At 43.0% G+C, this 22,932-nt stretch overlaps 2 protein-coding genes across 4 annotated transcripts in view; one reads left to right on the plus strand and one right to left on the minus strand.

Moving 5' to 3' along the window:
• Nucleotides 1–18,033, plus strand: part of ift80 (intraflagellar transport 80 homolog (Chlamydomonas)) — a 50,668-nt gene extending 32,635 nt beyond the window's left edge. For all 3 annotated transcript variants that reach the window (XM_086125099.1, XM_086125098.1, XM_086125100.1), the window contains 12 exons: nt 7,712–7,891; nt 10,222–10,340; nt 11,584–11,658; nt 12,112–12,275; nt 12,365–12,429; nt 13,681–13,816; nt 13,894–14,041; nt 14,716–14,887; nt 16,463–16,552; nt 16,650–16,822; nt 16,990–17,113; nt 17,353–18,033. In XM_086125099.1, coding sequence (XP_085981225.1) covers nt 7,712–7,891; nt 10,222–10,340; nt 11,584–11,658; nt 12,112–12,275; nt 12,365–12,429; nt 13,681–13,816; nt 13,894–14,041; nt 14,716–14,887; nt 16,463–16,552; nt 16,650–16,822; nt 16,990–17,113; nt 17,353–17,463 — 1,557 coding nt within the window. In that variant the 3' untranslated portion in view covers nt 17,464–18,033. The remainder of the gene's footprint in view (nt 1–7,711; nt 7,892–10,221; nt 10,341–11,583; nt 11,659–12,111; nt 12,276–12,364; nt 12,430–13,680; nt 13,817–13,893; nt 14,042–14,715; nt 14,888–16,462; nt 16,553–16,649; nt 16,823–16,989; nt 17,114–17,352) is intronic.
• Nucleotides 18,034–21,079: 3,046 nt separating this feature from the next.
• On the minus strand, nt 21,080–22,008 carry c15h3orf80 (chromosome 15 C3orf80 homolog). Its single transcript, XM_086126416.1, has one exon. It carries the CDS (start codon nt 21,888–21,890, stop codon nt 21,204–21,206), a length of 687 nt encoding a protein of 228 aa, XP_085982542.1. The 5' UTR covers nt 21,891–22,008; the 3' UTR covers nt 21,080–21,203.
• Between the last annotated feature and the right edge of the window lie 924 nt (nt 22,009–22,932).

The raw sequence follows: 22,932 nt of genomic DNA on the forward strand, positions 1-22,932 counted from the left end.
CGTGCCAAAACATAAGTAAATACCGGTACCTAAATTGTGCGTGTGTGTGTGTGTGCGTGTGTGCGTGTGTGTGTGTGTGTGTGTGCGTGCGTGCGTGTGTGTGTGTATAGAGAGTGAATGAGTGAGTCAGTGAGTGAGAGTTCGATTCCGGCTCCGGCTCCGGCCTCCCTGTGTGGAGTTTGCATGTTCTCCGCGGGCCTGTGTGGGTTTTCTCCGGGTACTCCAGTTTTCTCCCACATTCATAAACATACACAACTCTCAACCTTCTCTTCTTCTAGCTGATATCGAAATAAATAAATTAAAAATCAACTCCAAAGGCTCGTGCATTAAATTCATACCAAAAATGAAAACAACGGCCATTTTCTCTATATTTATAGTTAATTTTAGTTAGTCTTATCAATGTAATATGTAGTTTCAGTTCATTGTTTTTTTTGAAAGTCATGTTTATTTTATTTTGTGAACGACGATGTTTTCTCAATTTTAGATGTAGGTATTTCATTAGTTTTCGTTTTCTAAAATAACCCTCCTGAAGACTGTTTTTTTTTTTCTTCAAATGTCAATAGTAAAGCTGTTCCCGAAGGTTCTTTTCACGCAATAATGTTCACATTAGAAGTGGACTCTACAGAAAGGCGTGGCTTTGTGGATTAAGCCTAGTCAGTCTAACTTTTCAGGCTAGTTCCTAGTCAGATCATGTACAGGTCTCCACAGTTCTGGACAGTCTGTACCGATTCTTATCCTTGTTGTCAACCCCGGTTTGATTAGAGGGGTCAGTGCAAGCTGACATTTACAAGCCCCATAATTCCGCAAAAGATTGATGAAACCCCATTCAACGCCTACTCCCCAAAACAAATGGCTTTTTTTAATAGTCCAACTCCTGCTCATGTTTGCACCTTACAGAATCGCTTTGGTCTTAAAAAAGAAGCTCGGTGTCAGCGTTTTCATACACACCGTGTGTTTGTGGCCAGAGACTTGTATATATGTCTAGTGTCTATTACACTCGCACATGTGTGTTTTGTTTATTGTGTGCAAGGATTTACGTTCTGTACCTGCACTGCCAGGTCCTGTCCTGCGCGCACAACCCCACAGGCAAACTGAAGCCAGCTGGCTTCGCTGAGCGTCGTTCAACTGTTGTGATTTATGTAAGGCTGTTAACTCTCGGCTAGTTTGGCTCGCAATAGTCAGCTAGCAAGTAACGTAGCTCTTCGTTAGCCTCTGTCTACTGTACCTGGACCCTTTGGTCCTAAGATTTGGTGAAAGCGCTATGTACATAAAGTTGAATTGAGTTATTTTTTACTCCTGCCAAGGTAGTTATGTTTTCATTTGACGCTCTTTTGTCTTTGTTGTTGTAGGCTCTTGCAAAACCTACCTATCGAAACTTAAACTAAGGCAAGAGTGGAGGAAATGTCCTGGCTGAAGCGAAAAGTTATTAAATGTAGATGCAGATCCACGTATTTTAGCTCGGCCTTGTCATCATTGTGAGATGGGGGCCCTTGTTACCATTTGCTTAAATTCTCTTTGAATAATTCATGAATCTTTATTGACAGCAGAGATCTCTGTTTTGCGGAGTGTCATTCTCATTTTTTATCCTTGGTGCTGTAAGGGAGCAACAAACAGTCGTTTCGATCAAAGATGATTTATAGATGGTTAAAACACCCTATATTGCCATCCTCCAATGACTCAGGTCTGATTAAATGAATCAGATCTACCACTACTGGAGGCCAGATTCATGTCATTTTACTATACTTACCGTTTCTTCAGGCCAGAGTTGGGCTCGTTGAACATGTATTCAAAGCAGGGTTAGAAGGGCTGACCCATTAACACTAATTGCAGTTGAAACAATTTTCTTCAGAGTGACAGGTATGCTGGAGATGAAGGGCAATGAGAGAATCAGAGGTGAGGAGGTCCCATGACCCTTTGTCCGATTCGCATTTTGTTGTGCAGTCAGCAGTCGCCGACAGACATATTTAATGCTTAAGACATAATGGGTCTGAATCAGCAGATAGCCCCACTGGGAGCTATTAGTGAAGACGTGTCATTAACCCCTCCTTGGCCTGAGTTCTAGACCGGCCCATCCCCACCCACTTTAGCATGACCCGTACAGGCCACAACTGTCTTGCATAGTACATAGACTGGAAGAAAAGCAACTGATTTGATTTTCTACCACCTCTAAAACCACAAAGTAAAACGCAGATGCAGTTTTTTTCTTATTGACTGTTTTCTTTAAAGGAGACAGGATCATGACCAAAAGGACTGCTCCATTATTTAAACTATTTACTGCTGAAAAGATCCCAATGAGGGCTGTTCAAGTATTCTACTGATCATCCCGCCGATGAATCGAGTATTGTATAAACCATGATTTTGCAGGCGGCCTGGTGGTCCAGTGATTAGTGCGTTGACCTCACGGTGCAGGGGTACCAGCTTCAATTCCAGCTCCGGCCTCCCTGTGTGGAGTTTGCATGTTCTCCCCAGGCCTTCATGGGTTTTCTCCGGGTGAAAACATGAATGGCAGGCTGATTGAGCACTCTAAATTGTCCCTAGGTGTGAGTGTGAGCGCGGATGGTTGTTCGTCTGTCTGTGCCCTGCGATTGGCTAGCAACCAGTTCAGGGTGTCCCCCGCCTACTGCCCGAAGACGGCTGGGATAGGCTCCAGCACATCCCGCGACCCTTGTGAGGATAAAGCGGATTGAAAAATGATGATTGATGATTTTGCATTATTAAACACGAGCAAGTAAGGTGCTGGTGAGTGACAGCAAATGAGAGTATGGTTGGGTAGTCTGCATGTTGAGTGACTTGACATTAGTTTTGACCCTTTGGCAGCGCGATTGTGCTTATCACATGCTTATTTTATCATTATTGTGTGTATCCTGGCAGTACAATACAATAAGTTCTCTATATCAGTTTAAAAGTTGATGTCTCCACCTAACATCGATATGTTACCTTTTGTTAGCGATAGTGCACGTGCTGTTGTGGTATATATTGCTCTTTATCTTCCTTTTTAAAGTTTGAAATGATCCCAAACATTGGACATTCTGTCTTATATGGATACTTTCCTCCTGGTTTGCCACCATCAACCTAACTTAATTCCACAAGTAGTAGTGTGTGTGACTCGAGTAAACTACCGGTCGTCTGTGGAAAAAATGATCCTTGCCAAGCTTTGAGGCAGAGATTCTGCTTTGCCTTTTTTTTGTAATGAAGTTATTTGAATTAATATATCTTAGTGTTGTGTTGGGGATAACGTTTTTTTGTTCAAGCGTTAACTTTTTTTTGATTGGTTAAGCTGTGCTCCAACCCCTTGCCGGCACCAAACTAACATGTGAGTATGTAAGCCCGCCACTTATATGGCACCATCAATAGTGACACATTGCTTCAACGGTGACGTGCTGGTGCACCTTAACCGGGTCGGGGAGCCTTATTATGAAGGTGTCCCGACCCGGTCAGCAGTGACAGCTCAGACGAAGGCTGAAGTGACAGCCAAAGCTGTCAGCTAGGTAAAAGTTTTTTCTTTCCCCCCCCAAAAAAAAAGAAACCTCAAACATATTTCAACAAATAAGAAGACAAGATGAACGTCATAACGCTACCCATTCACCATGTTTTTCTCCAATTTAAAAACTCCAGCCATACAGTCAACGTCTCTGAGTGAACTTAAAGCCCGTACGAGTCAAGTGAGAGCCGCCTTCTGTGCCACCATTAACCGCAATAATTACTGTATTATTATTATTATAATTCTTTTTTTTTTTTTAGTTTAGATGACATCTGGGTTAAAACGATCCCTGTCGTGTACACACCGATGCCAGGCCAGTCGTTGGGATGTCACAAAAACCACAAAACAACTTTTTCCAGGTAAAAACCTATAAACAGCACCTATAGCTAGATTGGTTTGACACTCTGGCGAGGTGACTGATCCCTCAATCAAATATGGTGAATGAGGTAAAATGCTCAAATAGCATCGCCACATTTTCTCTGTAATACTACCGCTATCCAGAGGTTCATTTCTGCAGCTCAGCACTCCAGACTTTCTCACCTACATGCAACTAACGTACGTGCATCTGAGTCACATTAACACACATGTGTCAACACACACAGGTTGTAGGATGTATGCGTGGGTGTATTTTTTTTGTTTGTTTGTGGGGTTTTTTTCTTTCAATTGGTCTGTACGCTAGATCGTCATAAGTGTCGTATTACAAGACCGAGTCTTCTGCCACACAAAAACTGTTTGTGTGTGTGTGCGTGTGCGTGTGTGTGTGTGTGTTTGTCAGCATGTAATGCTTTATACATGTCGTCCACATCTATGAGGTTATTGTGAGTTTGAGGGATCTCCCACCCCCGCACTCTCCCCATGGCTGGGCAACACGTCATGTCTGTCACCTTCTCTCTGGCCACAAAGCTGCCCATTATAGAAAGACGAGGGGTTCAGTGACCAGCGAGAGGACTCCCCCACTCAACCCCACCCTGACTCTTCATACACGTTTTCTGCATGTTTGCTTGTTCTCCTTTTTTTCCGATACATTTTTCCACACTCACATTTTTTCCTTTAATTTAGTGCTGTTTTGTTTGTTTGTTTGTTTGTTTTATACTTTCATTTCGTACCAAAACAGTAGACACTCGGATACATTACAATGGCAAATTAACAATATATTGTTTTTCCAATAATAAAAAACAAGATGGCTGAACACACATTACAAACACCACGAGTTTGGGAAAGAATGAACTAACAACAACAAATTACTCATTATTATCCATGTACAAACAATGGACACCTCAAGACTTGCTGGGTATTCCAATTCCAACTGCTTCAAACTTAACAATTCTTGCAATGAGTGCTTTTGCGAGTCTAAATTTGCATTTTGTGCCCCATCAAAACACAATCAGTAGCAAAATGAGGATCACAGATAAAAAAAATTCCAAGTGTCCAGCGGAGAGGGTCCCACAAACCTTTGCTGCGCTGGATATGTGTGCCCTGATGAGCTTAAGTCACCTTCGCGCAGGTATTAGACAGGTCGAGATAAGATTGGTGCTACTTACACCACAGCAGCTTGCGAGCCACAAGCTTTGACTGGCGACTAGCGTGGCTAAACCCATTGCGCTATTACTCCTAGATCCGTAATCATAGCCTCCACGAATAAGAATAAGACACTTCTAACAAGTATTATTCTGTATTGGTCTGTCTGTCTGAAACAACTGTGCCTCTTCTTTTGACTTTTTATCATTTTAAATAACGGCACTAATGGATGCCTTTCTCATTTGACATAGGTCTGGTTAATGTCACTTCAAAATAAAGTGAGAAAAGGTAAGCAGTCACAGTGTGGACGTGTTGAGGGTCATTCGCCTTGGCGGTGTTCATTCATATTCTGATCTGCTTATCCTCACAAGGGTCTCGGTGGGTGCTGGAGCCTATCCCAGCCGTCTTTGGGCAGTGGGCGGGGGACATCCTGAACCGGTTGCCAGCCAATCGCAGGGCACACAGAGACGAACAACCATCTACGCGCACACTCACACCTAGCGACGATTTAGAGTGGTCAATCAGCCTGCCATGCATGTTTTTGGAATGTGGGAGGAAACCAGAGTACGCGGAGAAAACCCACGCTGGCCCGGGGAGAACATGCAAACTCCACACAGGGAGGCCGGAGCTGGAATTGAACCCGGTACCTCTGCACTGTGAGGTTGACGCGCTAACCACTAGACCACCGGGCCGCCCGGCTGTACTTTATTCCTGAAATATTGAATTATTCCGACTCACATCACACAAAACCAGACATTGCTTCCAAGCTTGCCTTTTCATTCCGCAAATGCCTCTGCACCCTTAATACGGACATTGAACAGTCGCTGAAATTATGAACTCGCATCTGCCGCCCCGTTGCGTGCGCATCCAGGCCACACGTTTGTTCCGCGTACGTGTAGTTGTCTTTGTTTTTTTCTCACGTGTGCTTCATCTTAAAGCTGTTGCACACATCTAATCTTCACATGTAGCGTCAAATGTGCACATAAATATCGTGCACACATAAAACAACCCTTCTTCTCTGGCCGACTCTTGGAGGAGTAAAACGGCTAAATGTGTTAAAAGCATTAGGTAAGCGTGAATCCAGCAGCGCTCCTTTTTGGCAGGTATCACATGTCCTGCTTCATTACAATCTGGTGTACGCATTCAGCTGCCTCCATCAAGACATCCCTTCCCCTTTCCCCCTAGGGTGCTTTAACACAGAGTGGGCCATCTCAAGATGTTAGCTGCAGAATAAATGACGTTCCTCATTGTTGTTGAAGGCGGCCTGAACTGCGGAGCCTCCCCGAGCACAACTACACTCATGTTGCGAATGTCAGAAAATATTCATAAGGAAAATAGTCCCTGCTGCGAAGAGCAAGCAGGGCAGGAGTCGTTGGCACCGGCTGTGGGGAAAAGGGAGGGGAACGCAATTACTACACTATTTCATTCAAGTTCATTCAACAAACTATCTCTTGTCCACGTTGCAGCGCAGTTCTTGTTTTTGCAGCAGCTATTTTTGGTCCCAATATGACATGAAATACTTGGGAGGGAAAGCAGCTGAGAAATACGTGTGTATTGGAGGAGGGTGGGGCAGAGGAGATCAAAGCAGCTAACAGGTAGCCTGCCAACTGTTACCTTTTATCCCCGTCAAAAGGCAACGTGCAGGAAATAAGGCTACACCTCGCAGACCGCAGCTGCGTGCGTATCAGGCGGCGAACTCACTGAGCTTCTTTTCTCAACTCTCGCCACAGCCCTTGGCCCGCTGAGCTGCCCTTGTCCATCCACCTTTGGAAAAAAAAACTACATTTATGCTACCAAAACGAAATACTTTACAGGTGACGACAGGACGATAGCGATATTTTTGACCAAAGTCAATGAAGGATCCACCCCGCCCCTCCCAAACACACACTGGGTACAGGTGCAGCATAAACACAGAAGCAGGGACTGGATTTTGGAACATCGTGGCAACGTGTGACCTTCTTCATGTTTTTATATGAAATTAATTCAAACTATTTCCAAATGTAAAATACAATGCTGAAGGGGTTTTACTGGGGCTGCACAGATTTCCGACAGGGCCATGGCACCCCCTAGCCTGGTGTGGCGCCGTGCCTGATATTACGGATATTCCATGTTCTGATACTTGTCACTGTGCAACTGATGAACATGATTGACAAGCATGATCGGCCAACCCATCAACAGCGTCAATGCAGATCAGTACCTAGTTGAAGCTCTCGGCTTAGCAGTAATCACATTTGTTTTGTTTTCATCAATGCTGCGCCTCAGGAAGAATGAGCTCCATATTAGATAATTAATTCAAGGATGTCAAGGTTTCTGATATGTGACCCTGCTATCGAGCTACTCTTCCCTTCAGCCTCACCGCTGAATCATTTCCTCTGAAAAATAAAAGTTTTGTTTGTTCGACCCCCTGTTCGTGGCTTTCTCTGCACCCCGCACGTGTGATAGATGAGGATAGCAGAGCGTATGTTTACGAGCGCGACTGCTGGACTTGGCAGGGCCGAGCGCTCCTTCAATGACTCACAGTTCATCACAGCTCGCTGATTGACTGACTGGGAGTTCTTTCCAGCAGAGTTTACATTATGTACACGAGTATCTGCTCTCACTGGTATGGCGCTCACCTTCTCTATAAACGTCCATTTGCTTCAAAGGGCTCCCAAAAGAAATGCACATTTATGGCCATCATTGTTAATGATGATATTCCTCCTCTCCTTGCAGTGGTCCTACGCTTTGGAGAAACCCAACACGGGTAGTGTGTTCAGCCTGGCCTGGTCTGCTGACGGCACGCAGGTGGCTGGGGCCTGCGGGAATGGCCATGTCATCTTTGCCAATGTGGTGGAGCAGCACTGGGAGTGGAACAACTTTATGATCACCCTTACCAAGAGGAAAACCATGCAGGTAGAGAATACACTCAACGGACACTTCATTTGCGATGGCTGCCAAATTGTAATGAGATTCTACACAACAGCTGTATTAAAGTGTCTCTCTTGACATTTATAATGAGCTCAAACCTTGGCCAAGATTGAACAAAGGTGACGAGTGCGGAATTGTATGCCAACAGATGTCATCCTTTCAAAAAAAAGGAAAACAAAGTCCCGGGGGTTGCCATATTTGTTTGTTTTTAATTAGTTTGGGTGATTTAAGACATGACAGATAGACGGATGTATGGACTGTGTACCATTGCTTTGTGTGGTGTGGTGTGGTAATAGTTCTGTTGTGACTCAAATGATTCAAAAAATTAATAAAAATCCTCTCTAGTGGCAGTAATGTCCAAATTTGAAGCAAAATGTAACTACCCATCCTCTCGACAAATAGCGATCAAAACATCTTTTGCGTTTGAGCTGTCATTCTGTTGTGAGATTTATTCGGACAATTAATGTTAGGGCTGCAACTCACGATTATTTTATTAATTGATTAAGCTATTGTTTATGTTCTTGATGAATCAACGAATTAGATACGAAAAATGAAAATGTTTTCATTTCCATCCCTTTGTTCCAAAACACATTATTTCAAACTAACAGTGCAGAAAATACACAAACAAGGTAAAAATGTTGATCGGTCTTTTCCCAAAGTAAAAACAGATGTTTGTCTTATTTTGAAAAACCACAAAGTTAATCAGTCCACTGCTTCCTGGAGGACTACAGAAACGTGAGAAAATTGACTCGACTTCAGAGGCTTCTGAATTCTGAGGATTTGGTCGTTGTCAATTGAATTGATGAATCCTCGAACTAACGTACTGGTAAATTAATCCAGGGGAGTCTCCTCTGTTGACGAGTTCTTTTTCTATGGCGGCGGACTGCCTGATATTTGCAAACGTAATGTGAACACGCCATAGTGTAAAGTAGTAAAGTCTTACATAATTGCAGGAAATCTTTGAATGGAAAAGACTTCAAAGCACAACACAGTGTCCTTTTCCCTTCAAGGCTGTCTTCTGCATCCTCCTCTCTGAAACAAGCAGCCTTCATGTTTTCCTTCACTCCATCCCTCAACCATGTCTTTCATCTTCCTCCAGGAGCTCCATCAATACTAATTTACTCACTGTCTGTCTGGATGTGCACAAAGCATCAAAGTCTGGTGTCTCAAACTTATTTCCAAAACATTGAAGCTTTTAACTCATTCACTCCCAAAGACGTTTTTAAACGTCTTTTCAGACTTGGTCTAGAATTGGCTGGTACTGAATGAGTTATCCGTCGCTCTGACACGCTCATTCCGAATCCCGTCTAACTCCGAAAGAGAACCTCCAACATCTTCATTTCCGTTTCTTAGGCCGCTTGAATTATTGTCCCCTCAATGTCGTATGTCATGACTGAGGAGCCCCTGCATCTCTTTAAAATTGAGCATTATCATTTTGATGAAAATTGTTTCGCGACAGCGTTTGTATCGCTTGTGTTGACAATGAGTAAATATCCCGAATGTTGAGCATGCGGGCGCCACTTGCATACATACAGTATTTAAAAAAAAAACACTTATAGCCATATATTATAGTTGAACCCTGCTTGTTTGCCAGGCAACCTTGCAATGACAATGGCTGCCCTGTCTGGCTGCCTTCCTTTGCTCTACTTTTTTGTACTGTTTAAAGTCAAGCTGACCACAAAGTAGCATTTACAGTACACGCATTTAACGCGCCCAAAGGACCCTAGAAAGGGATACACACTAGAAAAAAAATAAATAAAATTAAGAAAACAGTGTCAGGCATCTTTCCTGAATGCAGTTTGTGTAAACCAAACAAATGCGGGTCATCGGCCACTTATTTTCAGCCTGGCAGGCACTTTTTCTGTCTCCCTCTTCCGCCTTTCCTCCTCACGGGCCGCTTTAAACGTGCACATCTGCCAGTGGTTTGTGAATCAGCCGGCTAAATTTACCACCTTGCGCTCGAATGTTGTTGTTGTTTTTAATTCTTGGTTGTGTTGCTTGTAAATTTGACTTGCTGGAAAGGGCAGAAGAGGAAGATTTGTAAAGCTGTAAAAATAACCCCACCTTTCACCTTGCGCTGGAAAAGGCCCTTTCATTCATACACAGAGGCAGCTGCTAGGGAAGTATTTATCTATGGCAGCACATCAGTACGTGCATACGCACATTCCAAGCAGGTAAAAATGTCTTCCTCTGACCACAGTTACCCTATATATTCTTGGATATATGATCTACTGCTTCCTGTGTATATAAATAAAACATATGTGCACTGCACCAACCTTTCATGTGCCATCCTATACTTTTTTTTTTCCTCACAGGTGAGGAATGTGATGAACGATGCGGTGGACGTGTTAGAGTTCAGAGATCGAGTCATCAAAGCCTCGCTGGCTTTCGGGCACCTCGTAGTCGCCACATCCCTTCAGTGCTACATCTACAAGTGAGCACTTTACTCAGTCCGCGCATCCTTGATTCCCACAGCCACGATTTTTCACCCATTTCCTCTGGAAGGAGCTGGAATATAATGTTACTCCACTTTGAGAGTTAAAGTAAGACGCCTTATATGGACATCAATTCACACATGATGCGATTCCAAACCTAAACGCAGTTTCTCTTCCTCAAAGCCGTTTCGCTTATAATGCATTGAAAAGTGCATAAAAGCATTCAAGTGATGACCTCATACTTGTGTCGCATTTCCAATTCCAGTTTATATTCACTTAATTGCAATAAGAAATCATAATCACTGTTAACCTGGTCCTGCCTGATAAATGGATGGATAGTATATGTGTAGTTAATCTCACTCTAATGATTGTAATTGATGACTAATATTATTGCAGTTGCAATACTTGCTCAATCTAATCGTCAGACATCAAGGTCTGTTCAAAAAAAATCCCATTTCAAACACATACACAATCTTTTTTTTGTTTTTGTTTTTTGTTTTTTTTTTTGCTTTATTTAGCAACATGAAGTTGAAAAAAAACCCTCTTTGTGATCCAGTGTTGTTCTGCACCACTGTAAACTACAACCATAAATAATGAATACAATAAATATGCTGCACAAGTGTCACCAGTTCCCGGAATTATTGTATCACACCAATTCACGGCTCAATGCCCTGTGGGGAACATTGTGCATAGGGCTGTCGTGACTCAAGTTTTTTTTTTTTTGTCGAGTTAAAATTAATTACAGTCAACCCACCGATGCTTAGGGTGGATTCACATATTCACAGAGATTTTTATTTTTAAATATTTAGTGGGGGGTTATTTAGTTCTCCCCCCTGCCCCCCCCCCATTTTTATTTTTGTTGTTCCATTATATTTGATGTTTATCAGCATCGTTTGAATAATTTATGGGGGCTTGTTAAAAAAAAAATCCCCTCCAATGCATTTCAATGGTATCATGGGCCAGCTTGGCCCGGGGTCAATTGTAATCGCTGACCTCATTGATATTTTTACAGCATAATATAGTCGTCCTCAACATTTTTGCGCCATGGATTGGACAGGTTGCCTCATATTCTAGCCAGTGAGTTTGTAATTCGAAAACGCTACATTTATGAGCATATTGTGCATCTTGTCCATATTTTATTTCTATTCTTGGCCTTGTTGTCTGAGGTTATTTTCACTTGAATGCCTGTGTTTTTGCAATGAATGATAGGAGCACATATTAATATGTTTTTGTTTGTGCCAGCACACGGAATTGGAACACTCCCCTCATATTTGACCTGAAGGAGGGAACAGTCAGCCTCATTCTGCAAGCAGAGAGGTAAGTCGCATGCTTAATCCCGGCAAGCAGTGGAACAGGAGAGCCGGACACGGTCATAGGATCGCCTCACAGCCTCGCTAAGGCTTGATTACTAACACACACACATGGACATAAACACATCCACACAGGAGCTGTGCTGTAGCTTAGCCAAAGTATGTCATATAATAAGTCTGATAGTGTAACCGCGCGGGAAAATCTGATTAATGTGGAGTAGCTCTTGTGCGGCACTCCAGTGCAATGTCGCTGACACTCATCATACTGCTAAATAGATTACCTGTCATTCTCTAATCACCGCCAAGCCGCCAACGTCACACTGAGTAACTCGCTGCTGTTTTGACTATGCGTAAAAGTCCTCTGCCTAATGACTGTCTGGTTTATTAGATGAACAGACGCACCGCATCCATATAAAAGTCTACTCACTGTATCGTCTTTCCTTCCCTCGCTGCCACTCAGGCATGCTCTTCTGGTGGACGGGGCAGGATTGTATATATTCTCCTATGAGGGCCGATTCATCTCCTCCCCTAAATTTCCCGGTATGAGGGCTGACATGCTAAATGCTCAGTGTGTCTCTCTCAGTAACGACACCATCGCCATCCGTGACAAGAGTGATGAAAAAGGTGAGAAGTTCGCCGTCTCAAATATGATTAGGAACACTGATTGTTCATTGCCATCTTTTTTTGTTGTTTGTTTTTTGAATCGTCACTAGTCATCCTTCTCTTTGACGCCTTGACCGGGAAACCTCTTGGTGATGGGAAGTCTTTGACTCACAAGGTAAGCAAATCCATTGGTGGGAGGGACTTCTGGCTCTTGAGATTATTTTTGGGAATATAAACAGAACCAAGAAAAAAAAAAAAACTCCTGCTGCTCAATGTAAGTGAGTACTCCACAAATTAGTTGTTAGAGCATTTTTTTTGTTTTGTGTTTTCTTTGGCATACTTCAACGTGACCATACAGCAAATTTGATGTCAATGTACACGCATAATTTTTTTTCCCCTAACAAGTTAATTTAATGTTGCTACAAATTAAACTCTATTAGACCTCTTTTTGAAATAAAGAAACAATTTAATTCACAAGGATTCAATCACGGGTGCGTCAAATCATCGCAATTCTGAATATTCTTCTTGTTCACTGAGAAATGCATTAAAAACATAATCATGTTGAGTGCTGTCCAACCTCATGTAAATGTATACTCCAGACCTGTTTCACAGGTTGTGGGATTTTATTTTTGATCACACTCACCATCCATCCATCCATCTTTTGTTTTGCTTCCCAATGCAACCATGCAAAACCCAGCCGACCATGAACAAACATTTTCCGACGGGAGTGGCACAACAAAAATAGTTCGTCTGGCCAACTCGTGAATCGTGCCTTTATGTTTTTGTCAATTATAGATTTTACAGCTCCTTCAAGCCCTGCATTGTGAACCCAAAATGCTTACTACAGCAGTTACAAGTACAGAACTTCCATTTTGGATGAAGTCCTCCAAATGGGAGATCCAATAAAAAAAAGTGACGTTCTAAATTGTTAATTGATTCCTATTTATTTTTGCCATATTTTAATACTAGTTTAATAAATTGGCCATTGTAGTGCAGCAGTGTTTATTTGATTGCATGTGTATTCTAATGTTACGCTCCTCTCATGTGTCCAATACTGAAAATATCACATACAGTATATAATCTATGACATACTTACGATGGCAAATACCCACGATTAAAAATGAGTAAAGCACAAAGGAATCAGAGGCAGCAGCGGTTGCTGTCTGCATGGCGCTGTCTTCCAGCGCACTGAGCTGAAGCCAGCTGGCGAGGACCTCAAACAAATGTGCGTGCACACATTGGCTCCTACAGAGAGTTCGCACACATACACACACCTCTTGGATGCCTGTGTGTATGTGACTCCCTCTTACACGGACGCACGCTCTGCAACAAGACTGTGGAGGTCACAGTGCAAACGTATGTCTTGCTTCTGTCACTCACTTCTTTTCCCTAAGTGTGTGCGTGTGCGTGTTCTCTCCGTGTGCAGCTGGAGGTGGTGGAGATAGCTCTGGATCAATGCGGCCCGTCCACCGAAAGGAAGATCGCTTTGATCGACAAGAATCGCGACCTTTACCTCACTTCTGTGCGTTACCTCGGACGTGAGCCCAAAATCTGCAAAATTGGTAAGAATTTAACTTTTTTTTCCTTTTTTTTTTTTTTGGTGCTGTCTATTAACAAGATTGTGATACGTGTGTCATAGGTAGCATGATTCACAGCATGGCCTGGAACAATGCGGCAAACATCCTGTGTGGTGTCCAAGACAATCAGTTCACAGTGTGGTACTATCCAAGTGCTGTCTTCATCGACAAGGAGCTGCTTCCCAAAACACTTTACACAAAGGATGGCAGGTAAGACTCAAACGACTTGCTTTTTTAACGTTTTTATTGTTTGGTTGTTTTTGATGCTGAGTGAAAAGTGACTGCTTTTTACCACACTGATTGGGTATAATTAGTCGCCGCAGGAATCCGCAATTGCGCAATTTGCCGCCAATTTCAAAGCTTTCCGCGGAAATAAAGGCATGGTGCAGAATATTTCATGGAAATGTAGTTTTCAACCCAAGAGCTAGATGTTGCGGTTAAACATGCTGAGTTTACACTGCTGTTCTTTCGTTAAATCTGCTCTTTTTTTTTTGTTGTTGTTGTTGTTCTCGACCACATTACAAAACGAGCAACATCCATCAGTCATGTGCATTTCGGCATCCATTACTGCAAGCTTTGCTATTTCCCCCACAGGTACATACGAAATTATAAATATACTGAGGTATTGTTGTAAAACACTATACATTCACACACTAGACTCCCAGATTCACATATTTGTGGATTTGTTTTATAATTTATATTTTGTCAATATTTCAGTTTTTCCCCCTCATTTCCCTCTCATTTTCATGCATATTGAATGTTTATCATCAGTTTTTGTTTTTATAATTTGAGGTGTTTAAAAATAAAATGATCTTTTTGAACCCTGTGGCCAGAGCACACTGTTACAGTTTTGTGTTGACGTGCCTCCTCCTCTCACTTCCAAGCGAGTTCAGCCATGCACCCCACATTCTAAGCTATGTGGACACCAAGGTTCGATTGCGGCAAAGAGACGGTTCCTTGCTTTACACCAGCGTGCCTCCATACGCCGTGCTACTCCACGAAAACAGCAGCTCAGCACGCTGGGAGGACGCACTTCGCCTCTGCCGCTTTGCCAAGGTAAGGGGTCTGTTTTACGCCGAAACAGCACATTTGTTATTCTTATATGAAGTGTTTCTTTTGATGTGACATACAGCGCACACTAACGCTTAGGCACAGTTGGGCTTCCTGCAGTGTGTGTCACGCTTGAGTGGGCATTCGCCTGTGAACCAGTCGGAAATGAAAAGGTAGCAGACAGGTTTATTGCCTAGACCAGCAGGCTTTAATTACCCTTCAATTAGCCTAGTGACACCATTTGCTCCATTTAGCCCCACTAAAGCTCACAAAGCACTATACGGTGTTACCTCAACTTACAAAGGTAATTGGTTCTGGAAGAAATTTCTTAACTCGAAAAGTTTGTAAGTAGAGACGCGTTTTCCATGTAAATGCGCTAATCCGTTCCAAGCCTCCCCAAAATTCAGACATAAATGTTTTCTAAAACATAAAAATGCATCAAAATATGTAACAAATACATGTTAAAATTTGATTATTGCACAGTAAATGAGAGTTGTGCATAATGTAAAAAACAAAGAAGAGAGTAAAGAATAAAAATGGTGGTCATTTAAATTTTAACTTCGTCCTCGTCGTTTTTTTGCCCTCTTTAGTTCATGTTCTCTCTCAGAAGTGGTTTTTGCTTTGCGTTTTGTAAAGAACTGATCCAAGGACATTTGCTTTTGTCGGCAATTCTTCGAAAATGTCCAAGGCAAACATCAGCATCATGAGCAATCGCCAGACTGGTGAACACAAAAACTATCGGAACGTCTCATGATTAGAAATTTGAGCAGATCTTTTTTTTTTTTTTTTTTTTTTTTTTGCAGGGGGGAGGGGGGATGATGTAAGTAAAGACAAAGCGGAAAACCGTGATGACAACCTTCGAAATAAAAATGAATGTCCACAAGACAGACAGCTGCATTTGGTTTTATTTGATGGGACAACATAATGCATCAAATGTTTTCTCATGGTGACAGCCAGACCCTTGAAGTGTCAGACCATAATTGTATTTCTTTTGGGGACTGATCATGTTTGACATTTAAACTTATTAAAGCACACTTAATACATTTACACTTATCAAAACACTGAAGCATTCTTTCATGCCTGGTCTCACACTCTCGCTTGCGCCGTTCTCCAAGTAAGAGGCAAAGGCATGGTTGCTTCAAGCTGATTGGCACTCCCAGCCGTTTACTGTAAAATTGACACATAAAACAAAAGGGAATTAAAACATTGTTTAAACACAAAAAATTGTCATCTAAATAATGTCATTTTTTGACCATACTGCATCACGGCACCAAAGAGTGCTTTCAGTATCTCGTGTGTACTGAGACGCCCCGCAGTCTGCTGATTGGTTGATGTCTATTTTCACTTTATCATGGAATAGGAAGGCACTAAACAGTTCTCTCGAAAGAGCAGATGCTGGATTACCTCCACTTTTGTCCTGTTTCTTTTCTTTGTTGTGTTTTCTCGAGTGTAACTGCTTGTCTGGTCGCGGCAGTATGATGCCGCAAGGCTATATCAGTTGCAACCTGTATCATGGAATGTGGAACTGCAGCGCAGCACTTGGTGACAACGTGGCCTCATCGTGCTTCCTTGCGTGTGTAGGAACAGTCTTTGTGGGCATGTCTGGCTGCCATGGCGATAGCCAACAGAGAGCTGACCACAGCGGAGATGGCCTACGCTGCCATTAGAGAGGTAATTGATCCGTCAGCGTAGCGCTTTCTGAGTGACTCTGGAGTGAACACGTGGTAGGCCAGCTTTCATCTTTCTTGTTTCCTCATCCAATTCCCAGTTACCGCGAGTGCATTACATCAATTTCATCAAGCAACAGCCGTCCAAGGAGTCGTCTTTGGCCCACCTGCTGCTGTTCAGCGGGCAGGTCCAAGAGGCAGAGGCCACTCTGTTACAAGCTGGACTTATCTATCAGGCCATACAAGTCAACATTGATCTATTCAACTGGGAGAGGTAGGCAAACGTTTCTATCTGTGTGTGTGTGTGTGTGTGCGTGCGTGTGTGTGCGTGCGAGCCTGTTTCTGAGAGTCACTGTGCGTGCATGCATGTTTGTGTGCCAGTCAAAATGCAGCCTTGTCGATCGATCTAAGATGAACAGATGCATGTTGGTGTGTTTCCAGGGCGCTTGAGCTGGCAGTCAAACACAAGACCCACGTAGACACCGTACTGGCTTATCGGGAGAAGTTCCTGCTGACATTTGGCAGGAAGGAGACCAATAAGAGGTTCCTGCAATACGCAAAAGGGGTAAACTGAAACAGCCTTTCTGTATTTGCTGCCTCAGATTAATTGATTCAGGCAGCAATCTCGTGCAGTTTAACAATGGGGTTTTTCTAACAGTCCCGCGCCGTTTACAAGCCTTTCAGTCACGGTTTACACATCCAAATCTGATACAAACACTCCGGCGTTAATCAGTTCCATACTTGCAGTATTGCTCAGGAAATTAGGTTTTTTTTGGGATGTTTCTGTCTGTCTCTCTCTCTTAGGTTGAGGTGGATTGGGAAAAAATCCAAGCCAAGATCGAGATGGAGTTGTCCAAGGAAAGAGCGAAAGCTGCTAATGCGTCTGTCAGGAGCAGCTTGGCCCAGCGACGTTAATTGTCAAAAGGAACCTTCTTATTTCCTTCAAGATAAAAAAGGCCCGGGCTGTCGAGTAAAAAAAACAAGAGCCCAATTTTTTCTGACTGCTATCTAACAAACGGGGGGAAAAACAACTGACGTATTTAGGAATTATTGGTGCAAAACTGGACATGAATGATTATTGTCCAGTCTGAAGCTTTTCTTTGAATTCATTGTACTTGTAATACAGCCCCAGTAAGATGGGCACGCACAGACATTTGCACATGTCACGTACTCATGACATTTCCGCAGGAAAAACACCATTGTAGCCTTCCTCTCATATCACATCCGATATTTCACACTCGTCATTGATCTTAACAGTCTGTCATTTAGTAAGTTAATCGTGTTTGGAATGTGTTTATAGAATATGATAGACATTTTTACAGTTTATAAACAAGAAACAAAACATAAAAAAATGGTGTTACTTCTTTATAAGTTGTCCCTGTATTCTTGCATGTAATTCCTATATTTGTTTTATATTCGGAATGATAATCTTCATCTTTAACAAATATTTAACAATAAAGGTACCCAAGTGCTCTTTTTTCCACAGTGAATACTCCAAATGATTATCATGAACTTCAACTAGATCTTCTCCTCACGTTAGATGGCGTTGGCCAAAAAAAAAAAAGGAAAAAGAGAAAAGCTTTACAATTCAGCGTTACCTATCCTGTCCAATATACAGTCTTCTAATCGGAGCTCATTTGGACAAATTCCCTCACTGGAGTTCATTTAAAAAAATAAAATGGAATTCATCCAATTTGGCTGTTTCAAACCAAAATGATTGACTTCCTGTGCAGTTTTGTGCAAGGGTCCAAAATTAAGACTTTATTCTGTGTCCCGTTATGATAGGCATGTTTACCAAGGCTCGTAAATTAGTGAAAAGTGAAATGGGGGGCCTATCTTTTTTTTTAACTTCGGAGGCAGCACTGGTTGTGTGGTTTTCGTGAAGGGTCATGTTATGGACCCCTAATTATACATTTTCACCAGGATGCACCAAGGTTATTTAGTTAATGAAAAATAATGACAAAACTGAAACAAAAATTGAAATAAAAACATTGTCGGGAACAAAAAATATGAAAGGAAAATGCTTTTGAAAAAAAAACCTATGACGATATCGAAAATGTCTTTTGTTTTTGTCTTTGTCAATTCATTTATCATACGTGAGCTTTTGGCAGTCACTCTAAATTTATTAATTTTGGTATTATTGTATGTCCATACAGAAAGATGGAAGGTCAATCAGTCATTTGAGAATTGTAGTTTGTTTGTTTTTGGTTTTTTAATGTTGCACTGGACAAATACACCATATATAACTCTAATACTAAAAGTAACAAAACCACCTAAAAATAAGTGTTTTTGAAAAACTCAAAACCAACAAAACTACTCCAAAACCGAATTAAAACGAACCCGAGTATAAAAAATTCCAAACAAATAAAAACTACTATGAAAAATCCAAAAGCATGATAACCATGGGACCAGGGGCGGGGTGGCCATTGGGAATTTTGGTAACATGTTAGCTTTTCCGAACAACCCGTGTACGCCCCCCCCCCCCCCCCCCCCCTGTCCTCCCGCCCCGTCTACGATTATTCTTTTGGTTCGTGACTACCGCACGCCGTCACCGACTATGTTTCGGTGCATGTCTGTGCGTCAACATCTTTGCAATGCATCACACCACCCCCATTCCGCCCCCACCACTCAACTCCCGTCAACAATTATTTGTCGGCGGGTGACGGCCGCTGTTAACGCATACGCCATATGTCAAATTTAGTTCCCAGCACGTCCTTGTCTGGGATACACATGCATCCAAAAATTGGGGAGTTTTCAGCCATGCTTAGTCGGTGCAAAAGGCCATTTGTTCAAATGCTCATAATAAACAGCGATAAGAAGAAAAGCGTAACACAACATTGTGGTTTGGATTATAATGTTTGCATCAGTACTGTAACTCCTCAAATAGTGGGTTCCTCTCTAGTAGGCCTAAATTAATCGTGACATCCACTTAAATAAACACCACACGCCACCCGCCCGAAAAACAGCATGTGGTGGTACTAGTTAGCTGTAATGACCTTAACTAGAGCCACAGGCGGGCGACACACAGTGTTATTAGCCATCTCCATAGCCAAAGCCAAAAGGTAAGCAGAGCTCCATTGAGTTTTGCTTAAAGCACAGATCAACACATTCTAACGGCGTTATCTTCTAAAAACCGGCACGCGCATACTTGGCTCTCATTGATGGACAAGAGTATGAATATTAGGGTTTTTATTTTAATTATACGCACTCCCTTTTTTCCTCCCCCACTTGTAGAAGATGCTCACAGTCGCTCCGCCCTAACTTAGTCATATCGTAACCAAAGCCCGCACGCCTTACTTATATATAACACGGTTGTCTCTTCAAAATAGACTCATTTCAGCCAGACATGAAATAGCGTGAGTAGATTTCAAAATTGTTGACACTTGATGAAAAGGAGACATGTTCATACATCAGGGAACTATTTTAAATTGTGAGGAAAAAGTGGACAATATCTCATTCAACCCTTCCATCGACCCTGTAACCTGATAACATGATACGCTGTCCTTGAAAGGGTAAATTTAATTCCGTTACCATACAATACAAATGCAAAGATATGAAAGCTTTGCCACTTAACTGATAGCTAGTAAGCAATAAATGCTTATTCGCATTTGGTACAGAGGAACTGAAATCATACTCCTCACACTTTTCTTTTTTTGTACCCTGGCATTGATGTGCATGTCTCCATAGTTCATGTTTATTGGAAGAAAAGGAGACTCAACCTTTCCCAAGTGCCGCCATGGGAAGACGTCCGTTTTATATTGACCCTTAGTTAAAATTTCATGTAGGCTCCTGGAGAACGCTCATGCCGTCGCGCATGTGAGAACGTCACTCAGCGTTCACAGCTCTTAAGCCTCGTAAAATGACCACCACTTTCTCAGGGGTCATTCCCCTCTCATCTGGCCCTTAAGTGGGTTCTAAACATGGATTTGTGCTTCTAAGTGCTAACCCCATCCACCCACAGATTTCTCTCTGGAGGAGCAAGGCCATCAGTCATGGTCAGCCAGTGTTGGATTACCTGAACCACCGCAATCACGCTCCACTTTGCGCAGCTTTGAAAAAGAAACCAGACTGGTATGTAACTGTGAAATGTTCTTTTTTTTCATGACATACTCAAAGTAAGTCTTTCTGCTTATTTAAACCACGTAAGCAGGATATAAATCCCGGCGCTGTGATATATGTGGTGTCAAGAGTAGTTTTTGAATTGTTGCAAAAAGGTCACCTCATATTTCATTAGGCAGCAATGCCTGCAGAATGAATGATGGTTCCTGCAGGCCCCCCCCCCCCCCGCCAGCCCCCTCCTCTCTAAGACACAAGAGACTTTTGAAAGTGTTCATGTTGGCCGATGTCAGTTTTAAGTGAAATTCAAGTAAATCTATTCCGAGGGGGGTTAAAATACAAATTTGATATTTTTCTTTGCAACGGTAAGCACCCACAATTGACATGCCTTAGTACCGTACAACTTAATACGATTTCAACTAGCTGTCTTCAAAACGAAGAGCACCATTTAAAAAAAAATCATCCCAGACGCTCATTTGCATTCAAAAGGCGATTGTAGATTCTCTTTTATTGTCAACAGTCGATGTTAAAATTGCACTTGAGAGTAAAAGTCAACTAAAACTCTTAAGAGGATATTGTCTTAATGCACGTTGTTTCCATCAGACAGAGTTCCGAGATGTCCTTGGGCCGGGCTGCTGCCCTTCCGACCCCTCCAGAACATCCATTCTGTGCTCTCCAGCCCCCGGCCCCACTGCCCTGCCTCTGCCCGGACCGCTCGTCTCGTTTTCGGCCAGCAAGTTGTCGTCGGAGCGGTCCCGGTGCATCTCCTGCATGCTCTCCTCGTACGTGGGCAAATACTTGACCTCGTCGTAGGCTGGCAGGTTGGGCGAGGCGAAGTCCACCGGGTTGCACTCGGGGTAGCGATCCAGCAGGGAGTCCTGGGAGGCGGACGCCGGGCCGTGGAAGAGCGAGGGCTCCTCCCCGCGGTCCTGGTGCGGGTGGCGGCGCGGTCTCGGGCACACTATCCTCTGGATAAAGTAGCCCATGGCGAAGAGCAGCAACAGGATGAGGATGCCCGACAACTTCCGCGTGAACCAGCCCACGTTGTCGAAGAAGATGTGGATCGGAAGCTTACAGCACCGAACAGTTGAGCCCCCTCCCCCTCCTCCACCACCACCACCACCTCCGTCGCCGCTGCTACTCCCGTTCCCGGCGACGATGGGCGGGCAGCACTGTTGGCCGTCGGCGCACTGGACCTCCCCGCAGCTCCGCAGGGCTTGACATACAGAGAGGAGGCACGCCGAGAAAAAGCTGCCCGTGCGTCCGACGCCACCCAGATGGGACATCGTTGCCGGGTATGACGTTCTTTGGAGGACCCCCCCGCCCTGGTAAACGTACGGCGTGCAAGCCAGGTGTTCCCTCTCCTCGCTGTGTGGTGGTGATCCGACTCTCACTGCAGCGAGGCGCGGGACAGCAGGTGAACCCACCCACCCTTCTCCTTACCATCCTCCTCCTCCCAGGCAGACCTCTGTGATTGGAGTGGCTCATTGATGAGCATCATGAATTTCTTATGCTGTGATCTCACGTCCGTTTTCCAAGCGCAAATACACATCCGGGCCATTGAACTTGGTAGTAGTGGGAAGTGACGAAGAAAAAATGCAATATTTTGTCACTGTATTAAGTACGTTTTTAATTTCAACGTAAATGCATGAATTATTTACATGTAATATTTTTTTAAATCCCTCTTTAAAAATCATAAGCGCCTGGATTCTGAAATTTACGTTCATGCATTGCCTGGAGCAGCTGATGGTTAAATGTTATATATATTTTTAAACATCAATTATTTGTCCATTAAAGGTAGAGTTTGCAGTGATAAAGCACACACATACGTTCTGACCAAAAAATAGCCTTAAAGGGGAAGTCATGTCAAAAATTTTGTTTGCAATAATCTGAAAAAAAAATCTCCTTTTCCCAAGATAGTAAGAGGATAGTAGTCTCCTCGTTCCCTCCTGGTACCAGAATCGAGTCTCCTGTCTCCTCCTTTTGTTTATTCCTGAGTGTCAAATTGGACAAACCTGACAGTAAAATTAATTCCAGGGTGAAAATATTGCAAATAAATCGTGTGTGTGTGTGTGTGCGTGCGCGTGTGTGTGTGCGTGTGTGTGTGTGTGTGTGTTACACTGTCATTCTATGCCCCTAACTCAAGTCAAACTGTGCCGATCAGGTCCTCTGTGTAATTTTATGTGAACGCCATGGAAGCTTGACACATCATTAATCTAGTTTAAAAATGCTAACCACATGCTATGATGGAGTGGTTGTTCTACACAGACCATGTTAGGAAAGAGACAAAGACGTGTAACATCCCACATGCTTGTCTGTAAACAAACT

This window comes from Hippocampus guttulatus, chromosome 12 (assembly GCF_054856545.1).
Source record: "Hippocampus guttulatus isolate MCC_2025c chromosome 12, RoL_Hgut_1.0, whole genome shotgun sequence".
NCBI classification, from domain to species: Eukaryota; Metazoa; Chordata; class Actinopteri; order Syngnathiformes; family Syngnathidae; genus Hippocampus; species Hippocampus guttulatus.